The sequence below is a fragment of the Larimichthys crocea genome, chromosome XIII (genome assembly GCF_000972845.2).
Source record: "Larimichthys crocea isolate SSNF chromosome XIII, L_crocea_2.0, whole genome shotgun sequence".
NCBI lineage: Eukaryota > Metazoa > Chordata > Actinopteri > Sciaenidae > Larimichthys > Larimichthys crocea.
The window spans coordinates 26,959,193-26,978,525 of record NC_040023.1 but is presented as its reverse complement, the minus strand read 5'-3'; the positions used below and the strand labels follow the sequence as shown (position 1 = coordinate 26,978,525).

At 41.3% G+C, this 19,333-nt stretch overlaps 2 protein-coding genes across 4 annotated transcripts; one reads left to right on the top strand and one right to left on the bottom strand.

Moving 5' to 3' along the window:
• Positions 1 to 57: 57 nt before the first annotated feature.
• On the bottom strand, positions 58 to 3,097 carry si:dkey-29h14.10 (uncharacterized). Its single transcript, XM_010740076.3, has 5 exons — positions 2,675 to 3,097; positions 2,041 to 2,182; positions 1,770 to 1,808; positions 1,254 to 1,400; positions 58 to 1,086 (listed from the first exon to the last, which is right to left on the bottom strand). Exons 1-5 carry the CDS (start codon positions 2,759 to 2,761, stop codon positions 896 to 898), a joined length of 606 nt encoding a protein of 201 aa, XP_010738378.1. The 5' UTR covers positions 2,762 to 3,097; the 3' UTR covers positions 58 to 895.
• A 2,848-nt stretch (positions 3,098 to 5,945) lies between these two features.
• rnf144b (ring finger protein 144B) lies at positions 5,946 to 19,259 on the top strand. 3 transcript variants are annotated; one of them, XM_019256607.2, is made up of 9 exons: positions 5,946 to 6,204; positions 9,432 to 9,554; positions 9,641 to 9,889; positions 11,237 to 11,341; positions 12,351 to 12,411; positions 13,669 to 13,882; positions 15,856 to 16,000; positions 16,191 to 16,280; positions 18,064 to 19,259. In XM_019256607.2, the coding sequence occupies exons 3-9, from the start codon at positions 9,722 to 9,724 to the stop codon at positions 18,229 to 18,231; spliced, it is 951 nt and encodes a 316-aa protein (XP_019112152.1). In that variant the 5' UTR covers positions 5,946 to 6,204; positions 9,432 to 9,554; positions 9,641 to 9,721; the 3' UTR covers positions 18,232 to 19,259. The 3 variants fall into 3 exon arrangements, with proteins under 3 accessions (XP_019112152.1, XP_019112153.1, XP_010738380.2); XM_019256608.2 differs by having other exon boundaries at positions 9,432 to 9,559; XM_010740078.3 differs by lacking the exon at positions 9,432 to 9,554.
• The last annotated feature ends 74 nt before the right edge of the window (positions 19,260 to 19,333 follow it).

Sequence of the window (19,333 nt, the reverse complement as noted above, 5' to 3'; positions counted from 1 at the left end):
TGAGCATAAGTCAACACTTTATCATGACATGATAAGGATTTTAGTCAATAACAGTACTTCAATGTTATTTTCCCAAGAAATAAATCCTACAGCAAAATATCAGATCACTGGATCTCAGATCAGATGATCATAGAGAGATGAGTCATTACAGACAAGTCACATCCATAGGGGAAATTAATGTGGCAAAAAAATGCTCCCAACTTTATGTCCTCACTGAAATGACAGAGGAGCGGAAGCCCCAGCATTGCAAAACAGGAAACTCCTCTACTGAAGAGAATTATTTTAAGGATAATGTTTGTGGAGCTGACGTTTGTTTGTGCGTACACTGGAAATCTTACAACATTTGGGGTTGAGCTATGGTTATGATTTCAGATCAGATCTGAGTAAATGTCAGGCCCAGTACCAGCTTCAAGTCACGTCAACACCAAAACCAGAGAAAAATAAGTCCTATTAAAGCATCACAGTTCAGTCGATCCGCTGGAATTTAATCAGCAGTAACAGATTCATCGTTTTAAGTGTTTTCTCTCCAGCTTCTTTAATGTGAATATATGATCATTTTGTTTTGGTCTCTATGATATTAAACTGAATATTTTATGTTTTTTAGTCGTTTGACCAACATATTTTTGACATTTTATGTGACCACACAATTAATCAGTCACCTAGAAAACAATAATTCAAATAATTGTTAAGATACTCATAGAATTCATGTTAAAGGAGTAGAAGAGACACCATTGGGTCTATAGCCAATAGGCGCAAACCCATAACAAGAATGAAACCAGTAGGAAAGAGGTGGTCTGAAGACTGAAAGTGTTTGACCTAATACTGAGTTGAAGTCCTGTCAAAGATGACAGATAAGCGTGTGTAGTGTGGGTGTCAGCTCTGTGCAGTCAAAGCCTCACACTTGCGGTTCATCTGTTTCATTTGAGTGGATCTGCTCGGCGTGCATGTAGTTGTTGTCTCCGATGATGACACAGTTGAGATGGGAGCTGTCGATGTTGATGCTCGGAGGTTCTGCTGATGGAAGAGGAGGAAGAGAGGCCAGTGCTGCTCCCTGTTGCCCGTAGCTGCAGCTGCATGTCGCCTGATCTGTAACACACAAACAAATGACATTTTCACTCGTGCAGTTTGAGCTGCTGTGATATGTCTAGTGCAACTATAGCAAAGAAATATGCAAATGATGCAACATAGTTAAATATAAATTGCAAAGTGCTTTAAATTCCTGCAGATGTGCTATCAAATAGTTTGTTACCCACCGTGCATGTGGAAGTCAGATTCCTGCATTAGAGGCTGACTCTGTGCCACCACAGATGGGTAGTTGTCGTTCCCAATGACACAGTCGATCAGGGTCGAGTTGCTGATGTTCACGATCAAAATGGTAGACGGCGGATTCCAGGCTGTCACTGTTCATGAGTGGGCGAGGGAGAGAAAAGTGGAAAGGGAAGAAAATATGAAAACTGGAAGTTGTTGTTCCAGACTGACGTAACGGCCGAAATGAGTCACTATCTCTAAGTTCCCTGTAGTTCCTGAATATATGAACAAGCTTGTATAAACTGTAAGAAAGTGTTTGAGGTTCCTCAATTTTAAATGTGGCAGCACTGGTTTACTTAGTCGACAGAATTTGTTAAAAGTTCCCCTTTTCAGGTAAAACATGAACAGAAAATTAGCTTTGACCAAAGATTCTATAAAGATTTATCATCAAATAAGATCTGCAAAGGGTTAAATAAAAAGATCTGAATAATAAATAAAGAACCTTTCTAGCATGAACTCACCTTGTGTAGTTTTATCCTCCTTTGCTTGATGATTTTGAGCTTTAATGACAGGGAGAGGGGTAAAGTTACATTTTTAAACTGGACATAATTCAATTAAATTGTCTTTTGGCATGCATGCTGGCAAAAGGACAGTATCAGTGCAAATAATGATTGTAATCAGTGCAAGTGAGACACAGTCTGCACCATGACATGACTGCATAGAACACAATGAGGACAGTGTTCATGGTTGTCACCATAAAATACGATAGAATATTACAAAAATGATATTCACCTGGGCAGCATGCGACCTTATCACACAGCAGGTTGTCTAAGGGGCAGCAGAGCATCTGACAGACCATCCTGCAGCTCTTCTGCGCCACCCTGTGCACCACCTGCATGATCCTCTGCATGTTGGAGGCTTTACATGACATCACCTGAGAGGAAACCCGCAAGAGTCGGCTTTAGTTTCAATATCTGTCACAGACAATGAGATCATCTCAGTGCGGAGTGATACGCCTGGATGGTAGGGGGACTTTTTTTGTTTGTGTCTTGTACAGACACATATCAGCCGGACCTCTGCTCTGTTTTTCTAGGTCACATGTACTTTTGTTCTCTTGAGGCTGGACCTTTAGTCTGTCATAAAAAAAATTAAAAAGTTATTTAAAAATAAATAAATAAATAAATAAATGAAATAAGTTTTTATCTGCCTTGGAAAAATAAACCATATTAATATGACAGAACACAGTGCAGTAACATAAACACAGCCAAGTGACTGTCTGTGCCCTCACGTCTTTACTGTCTTTCATTCTAAAACTCTAAACAAACAAAACTCTGAATGAAATCAGATCTGTTTTGTTGCGAGTCGCATCACTTTCCCGGAAATCAGAATATATACTGTAAATATAAAAATAAAATAAAATACCCACCGGGCTGAACACGGGCGTTTTTTCTTTTCCTTTTATAACACTGCTGTTATTCAAAAGATGCAGAGCTAGAGGGTCCGAGGTATCCATCGGTCGTGTGACAGTGATACAATGTTTCTAAAATACTGAACACACTGAACACTTATATGACCAACTTCTCGGGAAAACTCCCACCTCTGTGCGCATGCGCATTTCAACTTGGGGTTTCCATCTGGTTAGGTGTGACAGAAACGTGTTGTTAAACTTTCGTGGACAGTGAACCACATCAACATTTTCCTGTGTCTCACGAGGCTGCACTTAGTGTCTCTATATGTACAGACACTAAGTGCACAAACAAGCTATTTGTCTGCTCCTGTGTCCCTGCTGGCAGTTTCTCCCCCAGCTCCGTCCTGATGCCTTCACAGCACCTCGTACACTCCTAATTCCCCGCAGCAGCGTTAACACACAGAGCATCACGGTAGATTAATACTACTTTACACCTGCAGGTGAGGTGGCATGGATCTGCTTTGCACGCTGGCATCAGAACGAAGAGAAGGGAAGTGATGCAACATGCATGCAAAAATGATGTTAAACAAGTGTAAGCTGCTCACGGTGTCACAACAAGAATGAAATGATCAAAACACCGTGCTTTTGAGAGAATGTGGTGGTGTTAGCGGTCAGAACTCTCAGAACCCTCCCGTTCTATCAGAACTCAATAAGTAGGTACGATCATAGTAGGAGTTTGTGGCACAACCTGACCTACTTTCGTTGCAGGAGATGAGTAATAGTGTTAACGGGGAAAAGTGAGGTGAACACCTTTTATTGTGAGACTACAAAGCTAAAAATTAAAATTAAACTAACCATACAAATATGTGATTGTACATTCGCAGTAAATTACTAGAGCACTAGTTACATTACTTTTACAGCAGCATACTGTGTAACTGTGAAACCACAGCAGTCACCTCACAGTAGTTACATCACACATTACAACTTCACAGTAATTAATCATTACTTCCTCTGCTGTAAAATGTGGTAACTTGTAAATTTGATATTTTCACCTTCTTTATGTGTAAACCCTTGAATACCGTAAACATTTTGAGCTTGTGCAACTTTTTTGTGTTGGCTCCATTTTCACAAAAACACAAAACTCCAAAAATTTCAATTCAAACGTGATTTTTATTAGAAAAATGCCAAGTTGCAACTTTTGTTTGTCAAAACCTGAACAGAAAAATATTAAAAACACTCTCATGCACACCTTTAACACTCAAAATGCTTTCGGCAAGTCTTCCCTGTGACACAATACACTGACATCCAGAATTTGGACATTTCCAGAAGTTTTCTGATGAGTCCACACTTGCTAGTTGATATGTCCTTGCATCATGCTTTCACTTTGTACTTGAAGCACCAATCATATGCATACACATACAGTCTATATCAGCTGGCATTTACACATTGGTGAGAGGCAAGGGGTTTGCCTAATGACATAGGGGAAGTGAGGCTATGCAGAGGAACTCCAGCTGCTATAAAAGAGAAGCAGCAGCTAGTAACTATTTTTATCAGCATGTAGATGAGAAATTAGAACACATGTAACAACATATAAACACCAGGTCAGTTTGAGTCCTCATTTCTGCCTTTTGGATATAAACTTTTGATGCTAACAACACATTCTAAAAAAGTTGGGACGGAGACAACGAAAGACTGTGATAGTTGTTGAACTCTCAAAAAACACAGGTAAACATAGGTAACAGGAGATAGTGCCATGTATGGGAATGAAAGGAGCATATCGTCATCAACAACATCCAGAAACACAGCTGACTTCTCTGGACCAGCTCGTCTGAGATGGACTGACAAAAAAGCCGTGGTCTGAGCCTTCCAAGTTGCTTTCGGAGATCATGAACGTTACGTTCCTTTTTGGAATCAGGGTTGTGGAACACTGAAATCAAAACCAAAAAGGTTACACAATGATTCATTAAGTTTATTCAGCATTTGTTATTTATGTAAATTGTACTCTCATCATTCTGCACACTGTCAGGAATATAATTCTGGATAATATGAATGAATAACTATAAATTAAATAAATAACTATGAATTATTGTTGTTCTGAAAGTTGTCAGATCTAGAGACACTGAGTCTAATACTGGAATGCTGAAGCTTATAAAACTCCCACAGTATGGTTTTTAATTGTGGAAAGCACAGGTTGTTTAAACTATTAGATTTACCATGAAGCAAAACCCTTTTTAGCACAGATTCTGCAAAACACAAGAAAAACAGGTTAAAGCCCCTATCTAGAGCCAGTATTAGTTTGTCTGTTCTGTGCTACTGAGGAAGTCTGTGAAAGAGGATGCACAGCTCCTGTCGATACAAAAGGCACATTCTAGAGTAACAAAAATGATTACTATTTACTTTTTTCAGGTGACTATGCACTAATAAAACATAGTTCTGAATATTATATTAAATATTCTGTCTAATGAAGTTTTGTCAGTGGCACTTAATGGGTGAAAATATTCCATAACAATCTTTACGTGAGAACTTGTGTGTTGCAGCCTGTTTTATTTTGTGATAAGTACACCTTCACTTTGTTCTAAGCTGGTCTAAGTTTGAATTTAAAGATAGACGACCAGAGGCAAAAGTTGCCACCTCAAGTCAACAGCTCTGGCACCAGAGTGCGCAGGCTCACCTTCATCATCCTGCAGCATCATCCTAATATGATAGTGTTTACAATCATTATAATAAAGTCCACAGTGGAATCCAACTACCAAAAAATTTTGCTGAGTAAGCAATCACGAGAAGCAGTCATGAATATTCCAGAAATGACCACAGGGGGCTCCAAAGCAAAGTTTCTATGAAGGCACGAAACTGATCAGTCGATTTTCACACAAGTAAGAGTATTTCTGGATGCATCCATAAACAATATTGTTAGTTAACTAATTTAAAAAAAAGCTTTTACACTTCTCGTTCAACATGTTTTTACCTTTTTTTTTCTTGTATCTCCAATCACTTGATATTTTAATGATCTAATTATTCATTGATGCATTGAGTTGTATTTCACTTTCTACACATTCTCTGCTTACTGTACATCTGTTACTCGTTCCTGAGCAGCTGTAACTTCCATTTTTCCGCATGCACCTGAACGCAGCATGAATATAGTGAAATAACCGGCAGGAGCAGTCAGGAGTGGAGATCAGCAGAGAACAGGCACAGCTTCCTGGATGGAAACAAAACGCAGGAGCAGAGCACACACACACACACACACACACACACACACACACACACACGTAGTCCAGACAGACTATAGACAGACAGACCGGAGCGATCAGGGCGTTTAAACATGTTTTTTCTAGTTTTCTTTTAAGCCCGGTGTGTGTTTGTGTTTGTGTGTGTGTGTGTGTGTGTGTGTGAAAGGCGGTATCGGGGCGGCAGTGGAATTAGGCGTTGACAGCAGAGGTTATTAGAACAGCACAGTGGACTGTATCAACACATGTGTCACAGTTAGAGCACTGCGGCTGTGGATCTGGACTCGTGCAGTTCCAACACCACAGTGGTCCACAGGCAAGGTAGGTCCCACACCTCTCTCCTCTCCTCTCCTATGCTCTGCTGTGCCTGCTCATCTGTTTTTATTTGTCTGCATCAAAAATGCCATCATTTACCATAAATATACCTTTATGAAAAAATTACACCGTGAATGCGTCAGAAATTCAATGTTGACCTATCCGAGAATGCAACCTTGAGGTGTGGGGGTGCAGATGTGTCATATTTCATGTGTGGTCTGCTTGCATGCACTGTAACATGCTGCACTTATTTTGTTATGAAAAATTCCCCACTTCCCTTTGGGTAATACTCTAAACCTTCATATCACAGCTGTCTGATTTAATATCCACCACGCTGATTAAACTAGATGAACACCAGAGGAAGGTCTGCATTTCCTCACAGCCTCACTTTCTTCCTTCATATTGCTGTGTTTCAACTTTATGTGCTCTTGTTTTAGGCTCCCTCCCAAACGCACACAGGCTATCCGACCAGAAATCCAGAGAGTCAGGGCAGGGAGTGATTGCAGCTGTATAAATGATGCCATATAAATTCTACTACACACTCCCCGTACACACAGTCCCAGCTGCCTCCTTCCCCAGCACAGTGGCAGTCTGTGTGAAAGCAGCAGCAGCTTTTCACCGGGCAGATCTGGTTTTCCGTTTCTGCCCCTCTGGTCAACAATGATGCTTTGATCCCCTCTTCCCCTCCCTCCTTCTGTGGCTGGAATACCATCTAGACCTTGATCCGTGAGGACTGCTAATCACAGAAACGCCAGCTTCACACCTAAAAAGAACAGTTAGCACACAAAGGGTGTTTGGATCAATTGATAGCTGAGGACACAAGTTTGAATGTGCTCTTCTTAGCTTTAATTGTTTGCTGTAGGGACTGAGCTGCCTGCAGGCAGGTTCCCTGAAGGCCGATACTGATCTGTGTGTCTTTTGATTGAAGTCTCAGGTTGTCAGCTTGTGTACTGACGTTTAATATATTTAAATTTAACCCCATATGCAAACGTTTAGGCCGTTCAGACAATGCTCTAGTCCTCAAAGTCATTCATGCAAACTTAAATCCATTCTCTTTGTTCCTTATTTACATGATGTATTGATGAATCATCCAGTTCAGCCAATCAAACTGCCTCGTTTTTTATTATCAACGGTGAAACACCATGGATTTCCCTGTTATTCTGAGATAAAAACACTTCTGCAAGGCCCCATCTATTGACATGGTTACCCGGTTAATCTCTAAACTTTGAAGTTGTTCAGGAATGAAAGGCTTTACACTGTTATTAAATACATATTGGAGTTTCCATGCTGCAAAGCTAGCTGATTAGAGACCTGTTATTTCCCCTTGTGAGACCATGCTTGGGCAGGACAGGCTGACAGCAGTGTGGGATGATGACTGCAGCCGGCTCAGCTCGTCTGTCTAAAAGCAGTGCAGGAGGATACACCATGACAGTGCAGAAATACCAACATACGCAGCTACACAATCTCCACTATCAGTGATCTGCATGTATCCCAATCAATAGTACACAATAAAAGTGCAGTCACAGAAAAATTTAGGACACTGCTGCTGCTGGTGGTGGCTGTATCGACTGAGCTGCCCCAAAGTTTTCTGCCAACTTTAACAGCCTGCTGAAATAGAGAAGATTGTGCATGGGGTAATGTGTGATGTCAACAGGCTGCAGGGTGTGTTTTTAACGCCACCGTTTCCTCTGTGACTCTGTTCTGTGTCCCGCCACTGTTATCTACAGGATTAATCGCAAAATACCAGATTATGGTGTTATTATTACTCATGGTTTTTGGGATTGGACAGAACCAAAGGGATGATTTTTGGGTTTGGTGACTTTGGTTCTCTTTAACACCAGATTAGGTCTTTATCATCCACAAACCTCTGTCCTGCTGTCCCAAAATATCTAAGTAGAGCACGATGTCTGCTGTGATAAACAGCTTTTTGTATAATATGTCTTTTGAGTACTTTTTAACCATGCCAGTTGGTCCACCATTTTGCCTGAGAGTGAAATATCTCAACAAATTTTGCACAGATTGGCAAATCTGACATTCATTGTTCCCAGAGGATGAACCCTGGTGACTGGTGATTCTCTGACCTTTCCTCTAGCACCACCATCAGGGTTATTTGTAGCTTTAGTGAACCGACAACTGACTGGACTACTGTAAAACTTGATGTCCAAGTTTGTGTGTCCTCAGGATTGCTGCTGATTTTCCTACAGCCTCAGTTATATGTAAGCGGCAAATGTTAGCTTGTTAAACATACCAAACTAAGACAGTGTACACTGCAAACATTATAACTCTTAAAAAAACAATGGAACAATCATCTGGTCATAGTTATAATTGTACCATGGCTTATGACCACATACCTGCAAAAATATTGACACTCAGCTGTACTTTGTGTTTACTGCTAACTGGCAATGGCTCTTACACGCTAAACCAGGGGTGGGCAAACGTTTTGACTTGCGGGCCACATTGGGTTATAAAATTTGACAGAGGGGCCGGGCCAGGACCTCATAACCCCATCGTGGATTTTTTTTTGCTCCTCTTTGGGGGCTAGCTCGCCAAGTTTTCATCACACAGTGATGAGACACATATCTTTGTAAGATATATTTTTATTTTTTGGATGTGGATAAGTTCGGCAGAAAAGCCTAACGGGCCGTATACAGCCCGCGGGCTGTAGTTTGCCCATGTCTGCGCTAAACTAAGATGGTGAACACAGTGAACATTAACATCAGTGTTTTAGCAATATGCATACTTGGTTAGCATTTAGCTCAAAGCACCGGCGTGCTTACATGCAAATACAGCCTCACAGAGTTGCTATCATGGCTGTGGACTCATTTAAAACCCACAAAATTTGACCTATTTTACTTAAGTTTTGTAATTACATTGTCCAAGTTTTCTCATGAGCAAACATTGGAAAAATGGAATTAAAAAAATATCTCTCATCTCTCTTTCCTCCTTATTTTCTGCCTTTCTTGTAATGTTGACTTTATGTGATAAAAATAGTAGCTTCCAAGTACAGAGTAGCTAGCTACACCAGTGTCTGTTTACCATGTTTATAAAAATGATTGAGGATTAATTCTTCCTGTCAGAATGAATGAGGAGCTGGTCAATAACGGTAAACACAGACCTTGGACTTTGGCTTTAAAAATGACAGCCATTCATCGATAATACTGCAGTAATTACATATAATTATGTTTTGCTTCATGCACCACACAGCTTTAAACGGTGACTAATTCATCTCCCAGGTAACAGGACAATGACGGCGTGTTGCTTCAGGGAGAGGTGAGGTCATCATAGTTGGCACACTAGTTACCAGAAGAGATGAAAGGTTTCCAGAAACAAGGTGCATTGTTGGCAGCCTGGCAGCAGTTAGGTGAACTTTAACAAAGAGGAACAAGTGTTACACTTACACTGAAGAGACAAATTAATAAATAAATGCTGTTTCTGCTTTCAGGAACATGGAGGCTGTAGCTCCTCTCAGTTCCCAGCAGAAGGGCTAGGAGCAACCTGATTCCTTCCTCCATCCCTCCCCACCATGGCAAGCAGGAGTCCCACCCTGAGCCGGGAAGCCAGGGATTCGGCAGCTGAGGCCGACGCTAACCCCGAGCCAGGGCCTGAGGTCTTTTGCAAGCTGTGCCTCAGCGAGCAGCCCTCCGCAGCCACCAGGGAGCTGCTGAGCTGCAACTGTGTGTTCTGTACAGCGGTAAGAGGAGAACATAACCAGTTTAATCCAGACATTAACAGGAGATCATGCTCATATTCAGGTGTTTTTTGAGCAGATCAGGTTTGTTCCATTTGCTGCTATAGAAAGCAAACTTTTTTTTTAATGAAACAGAGTAAGGTATTGCAAGGTTATGTTTAGATTTTCCTGAAGACGTATCCATATCCTGTAGTCACATTGCTCATGCTTTTAGTCACCAACTGTAGGCGGTGAAGATTTCGCAAAAGTGATCCAACAGCAAACTTTTCTGTGGGCAATTTAGGCAAATCTCCAATGTTTAAATGACTCGGAATGAGATGCTCCTCTTTATTGCAGCACCACTTCCTGCTTGACGATCTATAAATAGATCCCTTTATGACCAAATCTTGCATATTACAGCTTCAGTGGTTTCAACACAGCATTGAATTTCCCTCACATTTACTTTCTTTGTCTCAGACATTGATATATCAAAGCTATTGGATCCCACAAACATTTCCTGGGAGCTTTTTCAGTCCTTTTATGAGAAAAGAAATGCTACCACGAGAATACAGAGTTGTATTATTTATAACAGAAGCACAGAGGTCCACTTCTACATTGTTCTTGCCTAATACGTGACTGGCTCGCATATCGAAACTGAGATGTCGGTGTTATGCCCTGACACACAGAGGTTGCTAGATAGTGGCAGGTGTTAATCTCTGTCCAAGCTAGCTAAGTTGTCAGTGTTGCACGCACAAGGTCACACAGATAAAACACACACGGGCACACACACACACACACACACACACACACACACACACACACACATGCATTGTCAAAGGGGAAGAAGTGGATACAGTAAACACTGCTTATCAGTTGGACTTTATTTCATAAACCATGAAATGTCTCCTCCAGTCTGCTTCACAGAGCACAGAGTGACGTTTGTGTTTCTTTTATTTCTTTATTTTTGGATGGATAGTACATCATGCTTGTTGAGAAGGCACATGATAAGCACAAGTTTGCATGTAATAATCAGCCTAAAAACACATGTCAGACACAATACATTTGTTTTCCATCTTCCCTGGAAAAGTCACACTTAAATGTTTCTATTTTCTGTTCCTTAAAACTGTCTCTCTTTGCGCAATGTTTACGTAGTTCCTCCTACCCATCCACATTTCATGGCTGAGGCAACATATGACTTTTGGTGTGTGTATGTTGATAATGATTAGTGTAGCTTTTAGTTTAGTAGTTAGTCATTTTCCTCTGCTCTCTTTGTGTTTTGATGTGGGGTTTTTCATCCAAGGTGGACAGATATTATATGATTTGTAATGCATTATGGTCCACTCTCCCTGTTGTTGTCTCTTCCCTCTCCAGTGTCTGCAGCAGTATGTTCAGCTGGCCATCATGGAGGGTGGGGGGGCACCCATCACCTGCCCAGATATGGCCTGCCAGAAGACTGGCATGCTCCAGGACTCCGAGGTATGGCCTTTATAAAAGCAGTGTTATGTAGGTCATACTAGATAGGTCAAGTGAAAGCAAAAACAGCAACGAGTCTACAGAGTTACAAACATAATGTTGATGCACAAGCACTTATTCTGACTGGAGTAAAATCCTGTTTTTGGCAAATGTGTGTTTTTGGGAATATTCCTTGACCTTTTAAGTTGTCAGCTACACCAGTTTGTTTACAGTCCAGAGTGCTGCAAGCACACTTCTACAGAAATCTAAAGTTGGGGGTTTCACCCACCCACATGCTTTTCAAATTGCAGGGGAGTAACTAAGACCGAGTGTTGTGAAAATGCTGTGTATCCAGCCTCAGTAACACTTCAGAGGAAATTCTTTATTGTTTTGAAGAGTAATGTGCTAAAGCGATTGGTCAGACAGAAAGTGAAACTTCACGAGCTGTCACACATTGTAGATATCTCACAGTAAACGCGTCAGAGGAGAAGCTTGGAACAGCTGATTCGCAAACAAATGGAACTTCTTAGTTCCTCATTTTAATGTCTCAAACAGCTGTATTGAGACACTTACTGTAAGAAAAGCCTCTTAAAGTCAGTGCTCACTGGCCTTCCATTTGAATTAGGTTTGATTTGATCATAGAATTACCATCCATATGTAGTGGTTAAAGTAGGCAGATATTAGGAATACAAGTTTTACTGGAGAATTCATGGAGTAGTTATTTGCTACAGTAAACTAAAATCTTCAGTATTTGCTCACCTTGGATCACATGTCATCTTGCAGCTTTTACAACATAAAAATTGCATTTTAACCTTTTGGAAAATGTTGCAGTCGACACATTTTCGCTCTCTCAGTGGCTGTTCCCTATTATCTCCTGACGTCTCTTGGAAATCATTTAGCAAACTGCAGTTGCTAGGTGACCAGTTGACCATGGATAATCTTTGAAGTATCATCTTCTCAGCAACCACACGTGTGTTTTTGCATACTGTTCAGTGTTCATACTGGAGCTCCTCTCTGTGCCGTGTTATTGCAGATCACTGGCTTGGCTCGAGAAGATCAGGCGGAGCTGTATCAACGTCTAAAGTTTGAGAGAGGTAGGTATTGTTGTATTTGCATGCTGTGAACCCGTGACGGTAGGACTATTTCAGGTTGCACTTCAGCTGGTGGCATTACACTAAGCAGCCCCACAGAGCGCTGAGCTTCACATGCTTTGGATGTTGGGCGTGGTCTGGTGCCCTTTTCTCTCTTCTGCTCTGGTCCTGTCTTTTACCAGCAGGAAATTCAGCAACAAATGCTGCAGCAGGTCCATGTTATTATTCGGTTAAATTGGATGTAATTAGCTTTTCAGTGCTAATAAGTTGTACGGCCTGTGTGTAAATGATTGCCCCATAAATGGTGGAAATGTTTGTAAAGGCAAATTGTGTCTCTTGTGTGTGCCTGGGAGCAGAGAGAGAGAGAATAACTGTTGAAATAGGTTTCTGTTGACATTTACAAATTACAAACTGAGGTTAGTTTGCCTTGTAGCTATATTGGTCTTTTCCACTTGCTCAGTAACAATACACTGTGATGCTAGTTATTGTTTACTCTGGCCATAAATCACGAGACTCATAATATTAGAAGTATGAAGAAGTGCAAAGTGCAGGCTGTTTTGCAACAATAACTGCTCTCTGTTATGATTCACATTGAAAGTATGAGGTGGGGAGGGGGTCTGAGTCACGTCATGAAAGCTCCAGTTTTTGTTTTGGTTGTGAAATATTCTGGTTTTGTTGCTTTTGTTATTATTATTATTACACAGAAAACCAGTTAGACACGAGAACAATGAGGTCAGTGCATTTGTTCCACTTTTTCTGCCATGCTGACCAGGAATGGTTAGTATCAGTCAGTTGGTCAGGCAGTCCACCATTTTGGTCTGGACTGAAACATCTTTTTGTTTCTGCACGTAAGACATGTGACTGTTGTCTGGGGTTGTTGTTGATCTGCAGTCATTAAAGTGGGCAAGTTACATTGGAAGAAGCTGCTCTGTGCTTTTACTTTACCCACACCCCAAAAAATGTTATGCTGTAACTACCAAGTTTAACCAGAGTCACGGGGCTGCATGTTTTCATTTTTAGATAATATGCTGACTTGTTTTTCTCATCTACAGTGCAAAACAAAGATATTACATGATATAAAACAGACAGAAACATCAAATCTTCACATATGAAAAAGAACCTAAAACCAGAGAATGGTTTTGGTTTGAGAAATGACTGATTCCATTTGTCTCAAACTAAGCAGGATCATGAAAAGCAATGTTTCTTGAGTTTCCTCCAGTTAGATCAATAGCATTACAGATTGTACTGTGTTTTCTGCAGGAGTGAAGTTGGACCCCAGCAAAGCCTGGTGCCCGGTGCTTGAATGTCAGGCGGTGTGCAACCTGCAGCCGAGCACTGAGGGCCAGCCCACCGCTGCATCATGCCCGACCTGCCACACCGTCTTCTGCTCCGGGTGCAGAGGGTCTTGGCAGGATGGCCATACCTGCCCAGAGCGCCAACCCATGATGTCACCCTCACTCTCGCATGAAAGCAGGTCAGTCAGCCGCCCACCGCCTGCAGCCACAGCCACAGAGTCTGAGCTGCACTTTGAAACTGATACTGTGGTGAAAGCAGGATGTGTGTGTCAGTCTCAAGAGGAGTTTGCAAAGAAAGACTTGTTGTTGCTGTACACAAACTGTTAAGTGAGTCATGATTGCATTAATGGGTTTCATTCATGATTCATTTTAAACTATAAAAGGGTTTTTAGATATTATTATATCTGGGTATTATTTTCAACTGTCTGTGCACAATCAATTCCATTGTTTTATTTCAAATTCACATTCTTCCTTTTAATATAATAAGACCTGACAGTTATCGTGGCAGGATATTTACACTGAATGGATGATGAAAGTGATGTGGAGTTCCTCATCTCCCCGCAGAGGCTCTGAGTTGAATATAAACATTATTTCAGGATTAATAGCTTAGTATTCCTCGGCAGTGCCCTCTGTGTCGTCCCTGTTGTACAGCTACATTACTGTGCTGCTCCGAGCCGTGGCTCTGCCAGACTGACTGATGTCACTGGGGAGTCACTGACTTATATTGGAATTCCATTGTCTCTGTGCCAAAGGGAGGAGGAGGGTGGGCACCGAGCCAGTTAGTTCGCTGTACAGAAGGACCTGTGCACTGCAGTGAAGCGGTGGTCTCTGCATTATGCTGTGAGGGATGGAGCAGCCATGAGGAGAACCTTTTTTTTTTTTTTAAAGTTTAAATTTGACAGTGTGACATACTCAGCCTCAGCCTGCAGGTTTAGTCATCAAACACGATATTGTTGGCCCACATCTTTTCTGTTTGGGTTCAGTCTCAACGCTCTCATCATGTTTTACAGCTCTTATAAACTCACTTCATGCTACCTGCCCAGCACCATGTGGCAGACAGATAAAGTTAGTAACTAGTTAAAGAGTGAGATATTTCCCCAGTTCATAGTTCAGTTTAATTTCAGTTTGAAACATTATTCCAAATGACTGCAGAATGTGTAAAAAAAAAAAATTATTGTGTTGACAGCTTGTTGTCCTGCCCCTATTTGATAAAAAATGAATCAATCCATGCAGGTTTAAAGTAAATTAGTGGAATATTCCCTCCATCCAACAGTTCAACAGTCTCCAAATCAGAGCATTTCTGATATTCAACACATGTTCCTTTCTTAGACTGCCTGACAACACACCCATGGAATCTCGTCCCTCAGCTAAAACAGCAACATCCTTTGTATATGATTTTTAACTTAGTTTACAGAACACTTCCACTGTTATTTTAAAAAGTGTTTGGGATTTGGGATTGGACCAGGAGGGAGACACCCTGGAAAAATGTCCTTACAGCTTTATTATGCGTTAGACAAATACATAGGTACACCATCTATAATATTCTAAAGTAAAATATATCCTAGTGTAGACTGATGTAGGCTGGTCCCTGCTACTCTGGCACACATGTTTTGGTTCTGGAAATCCACTTTTTGAGCTCTATCAGATGTTCTTTGGCAGGTGAACCTGAGCCTTTTATTGCCAAATTTGGCCCCACTTAGAGGAGCTAAATACATGATTGCAACCTTTATAATGTTATTTGCACGCAGGATAATGCGTCCAAACCCACAGTCTCTGTTATATTTTATGGTTGAGAGATGTCATTCAGCATTTAAAACTTGATTCAGCATGTAAAACTCGACAATTTAAAACTATACTTTGTGGTTTTTAAACAGAATTTTAAAAACATAGAAAGCAAACTCCTCGAACACGACGTCACGCTCTCCAGTGGTAGCTGCAGCCCTGTATTGTACTTACAGAATACTTTCCTCATACCTTTGAATCTCAAAATAATTAACCCAGTTCAAAGTGAGCTCTGACCTTTACTCCACTGCTAAATAAAGATTTCACACCCTGCCTGGAGATTCTTGAGGCCTGCATAGCTTCATACAATATGCCCCCTGTTAAGTGTTTGCTTAAATGTCTGTCCTCTCTCCTTTCTCTCGATATACAGAGTCCACTCTGACAGTGACTCTGATGTGCCCATCAAGCAGTGTCCTATGTGTGGTATCTACATTGAGAGAAACCAGGGCTGTGCTCAGATGCTGTGTAAGAGCTGCAAACACACCTTCTGTTGGTACTGCCTGCAGAATCTGGATGTGAGTCTCCTCTGCTACCCATCTCACAGATATGAAGCGTGGTCTAGATCACAAGTTGAAAAATACTTCACAAAAACTCACAGCCAAGTTCACACACCTCAGCCTCTGCTTCACTATCTATACTTTGTGTTTGAATCTCCTTGCTGTACAGTACGCTTCATGTCTTAGCATGTGTGTTTTGTAATTGCAGGGTGATATTTTCCTGAGGCATTATGATAAAGGGCCGTGCAGAAACAAGCTGGGACACTCCAGGGCTTCGGTTATGTGGAACAGAACGCAGGTGAGGCTGCTCAGCAGACGGCGGGGCTGACACACAGTGTTAATTTCAGAGTTGCAGTGAACTCCGTCATTGTCTGAACGGATTACTCTGCAGAGCCACTCATCCGTGGGTGGTAGATTATTTCATACATGGGTTTAATTTTATCGAAACTGTGCCATCACGTTACTGAGATTTTGGACTCCATCCCAGGTGCACTGCTTGGCCATCAGTTCATTTAGGCACTCTCCAGTCAAGGACATTACAGTAATGCAGGCAGAACAGTAAAACTTCCTGTCTGGCATGTTTAACTTAATTGAAAACTGAAGCAATAACTGAAAGTAGTGTGTAACCTAACTTTCATTAACCATCAATCAGCTTTTGTCCTGTTCATCAGCTGCTACATTTATTGCTGATTTCCCTTTTAAAGGCCCATAAAGTAAGTGTTTTCCACCAGCGATCCCAAACATTCCTTTATCAGACATTAAGCTGAACTAATCCCAGCACTAATCTCAAATTCCTGCCCTGTAATGGCATTGTGCGTTCAACAAAATGATTACAATTGCAAACCTACTTTCTCTCTACTTCCCCCTGTTCTGATGCCATTATCACATGATTGGTATCAAGTTTGCAGTGATTGCGTCTCGGTGTGTCTACATAGCTTTGTGACTGGAGAGTGGAAGTACATCGCTGCAGTTGTTTCTTGCAAAACAACTCATGACAGGCTTGGTTACACCCTTGCCTAACAGGTCCTATAAGTTTTACATTCCTCTGCCACTGTAACTCGGTTAACTCACTTCGCTGCCTCCAGACACAGCTGTTTGATTTAAAGTGTGCTGTATACAACATTTGTATTGCACATTTTCTAAATCTAGACTTTCAGATAGATTATCATACACTACTATGGCCCAAAATATTATCATAATCATTAAAATGCTGCCACACCATCAGCCAAAAGAACATTAGCGATGTTGGAAACTGATTTTGGGTGATAAGGCCGGACTCACAGTCGGCATTCCAGTTCATCCCACAAGTGTCTCAAGTTTTTCTATACCTTGGCAATATTTGGAAAGCCATGTTCCCTGTGTATGGGTCCATTGTGGTGTTAAAAGAGGAAGGAGTCAAACGCAAGCTGCTGCCACAAAGTTGGAAACACACAGTTGTCTAAGACAAACAGTAGTTATGTAGCATTAAGATTAGGGAGCTTCAACCAGTCCATAAAAAATAGCCTTAGATAAAATGTACTCAAACATATGTTGATGGGGTGTTCAAATGTTCATATAATGTAGAACTACATGATACATAGTACTGGAAGTGTGACAAAAATCTAAAATTTGAATAGTCAAATCAATAGTTTAATGAGATCATGGTCTAATCAGACTCTTATCTAATTTGAATGGTCAAGATTATGATTACATTACCAGTATGTTGCTTGTGTGTGATCCATCAGTGTTTCATTCCCACCATGTGTCACTGGATTCAACTATCCAACTTTGGGGTGCTCTATTTTTGTTTTGTTACCTTAGAATGAGCCTTGTATAGCTACAGACACTGTGGGTGTTGAACCACCATGTTTCTACAGTATATAGTTAGGGTAGGTAGTATACAGTGAGTTACAAGGTTGATGAGAGCGGTGAGTGAACCAAAACAGTAAAGTAGTGAGCAGGAAAACCAAAACAATGGGCTGAAAGATGCTAAAAATACTCAGTAGGGCATCAGGGTCAGGTGATAATTCTCACATAATCATGTGAAACATTGCTAATATTAATTAATGTAGCTTTAAAGATGTTGCTGTGTTGTCTTTCAGGTGGTGGGCATCCTGGTGGGAGTCAGCATCATCGTGCTGGTGACCTCTCCACTCCTCCTGCTGGCCTCGCCCTGCATCCTGTGCTGCGTGTGCAAACCCTGCAGCGGGAAAAAGAAGAAGAAGAAAAGGAAGAAGGACCTCAACCAGCCAGACTCCTCCACGTCGTAGCAGATCCCCCTCTCATCATCCTAGCCCAGGATCACTCCACTAACCCCATGAGGCCCATGGAGACCAAGAGAGTGCAAGAGCTGCATGGTGGAAGAGAATAAAGTGGTGGAACAATGGAGTACGTTTTCATGACTCCGACAGATTGGAGGCCTGGTCGTGGTTAGGGAACGACATCGGGGTCAACAAGTGCAGACTACTATCTTGAAGCTCTGTGGAAGAGCTGCTCAAAAATCACTCTTGAATTGCAAGAGTGTGTACTATATTTGGTGGAAGTGTAAATACGAGGAGAATGAATGTAAGTAACTCACCTAGCTGTTTTCTGATGCACAACAGGTCATACAGAGAAGGTGGCGGGTGTGTGAGTTTTCTTGGACAGGGCTTTTGTTATTGTCCCTCTCTCTCTCTCTCTGTCTCTCTCTGTCTCTCTCTCTCTCTCTCTCTCTCTCTCTCTCTCTCTCTCATACACACACACACACACACACACACACAGACACATACATACACACAATTCAAAGTGCAACGCCACCCTCATGTGCCAAACGTCATGATGCCAAACCAGAGGTGTTAGGTGCTCAAGTGCCTCACTCTACAGTGCCTGGTGCTTGGTTGTATTTGTTTTGCCTTCCATTCTATCTTTATCTTATGCAAAAAACTTTAGCATTATGAAAACCATCAGGGTTTCACAGGGTTATAAATCCCTTAACAATTCAAAACATTCTTTCATAACGGGAGAAGGCGAACGGCGTCATGTGTGCACTGTATATTCTGTACTGATATAAAATATAATAGGGCTTCAGTGGTGCACAGAGAACTTTTCTTCTGCAAATGTTTGTTGTTTCCACCTGGCTATATTCCAGACCAAAGGCTCTAAAGGATAATGTGTACTTTTTTAAAGTGTGTTCATATTTATGGGTTGTGTGTGTATGGTATCCTGTTATCATTTCTACATTTCTGTTGATGTTTCTGCATCAGATATTTTATAAAATTGCCATTGTAATTGAAATAAACGTGCATCAGATGGTACGGTGTATGTGGGTGACATTTATCATTTCATGGATCACTTCACTCTCGTCTTTGCAACACAATCATGAGAAGAGAGTAC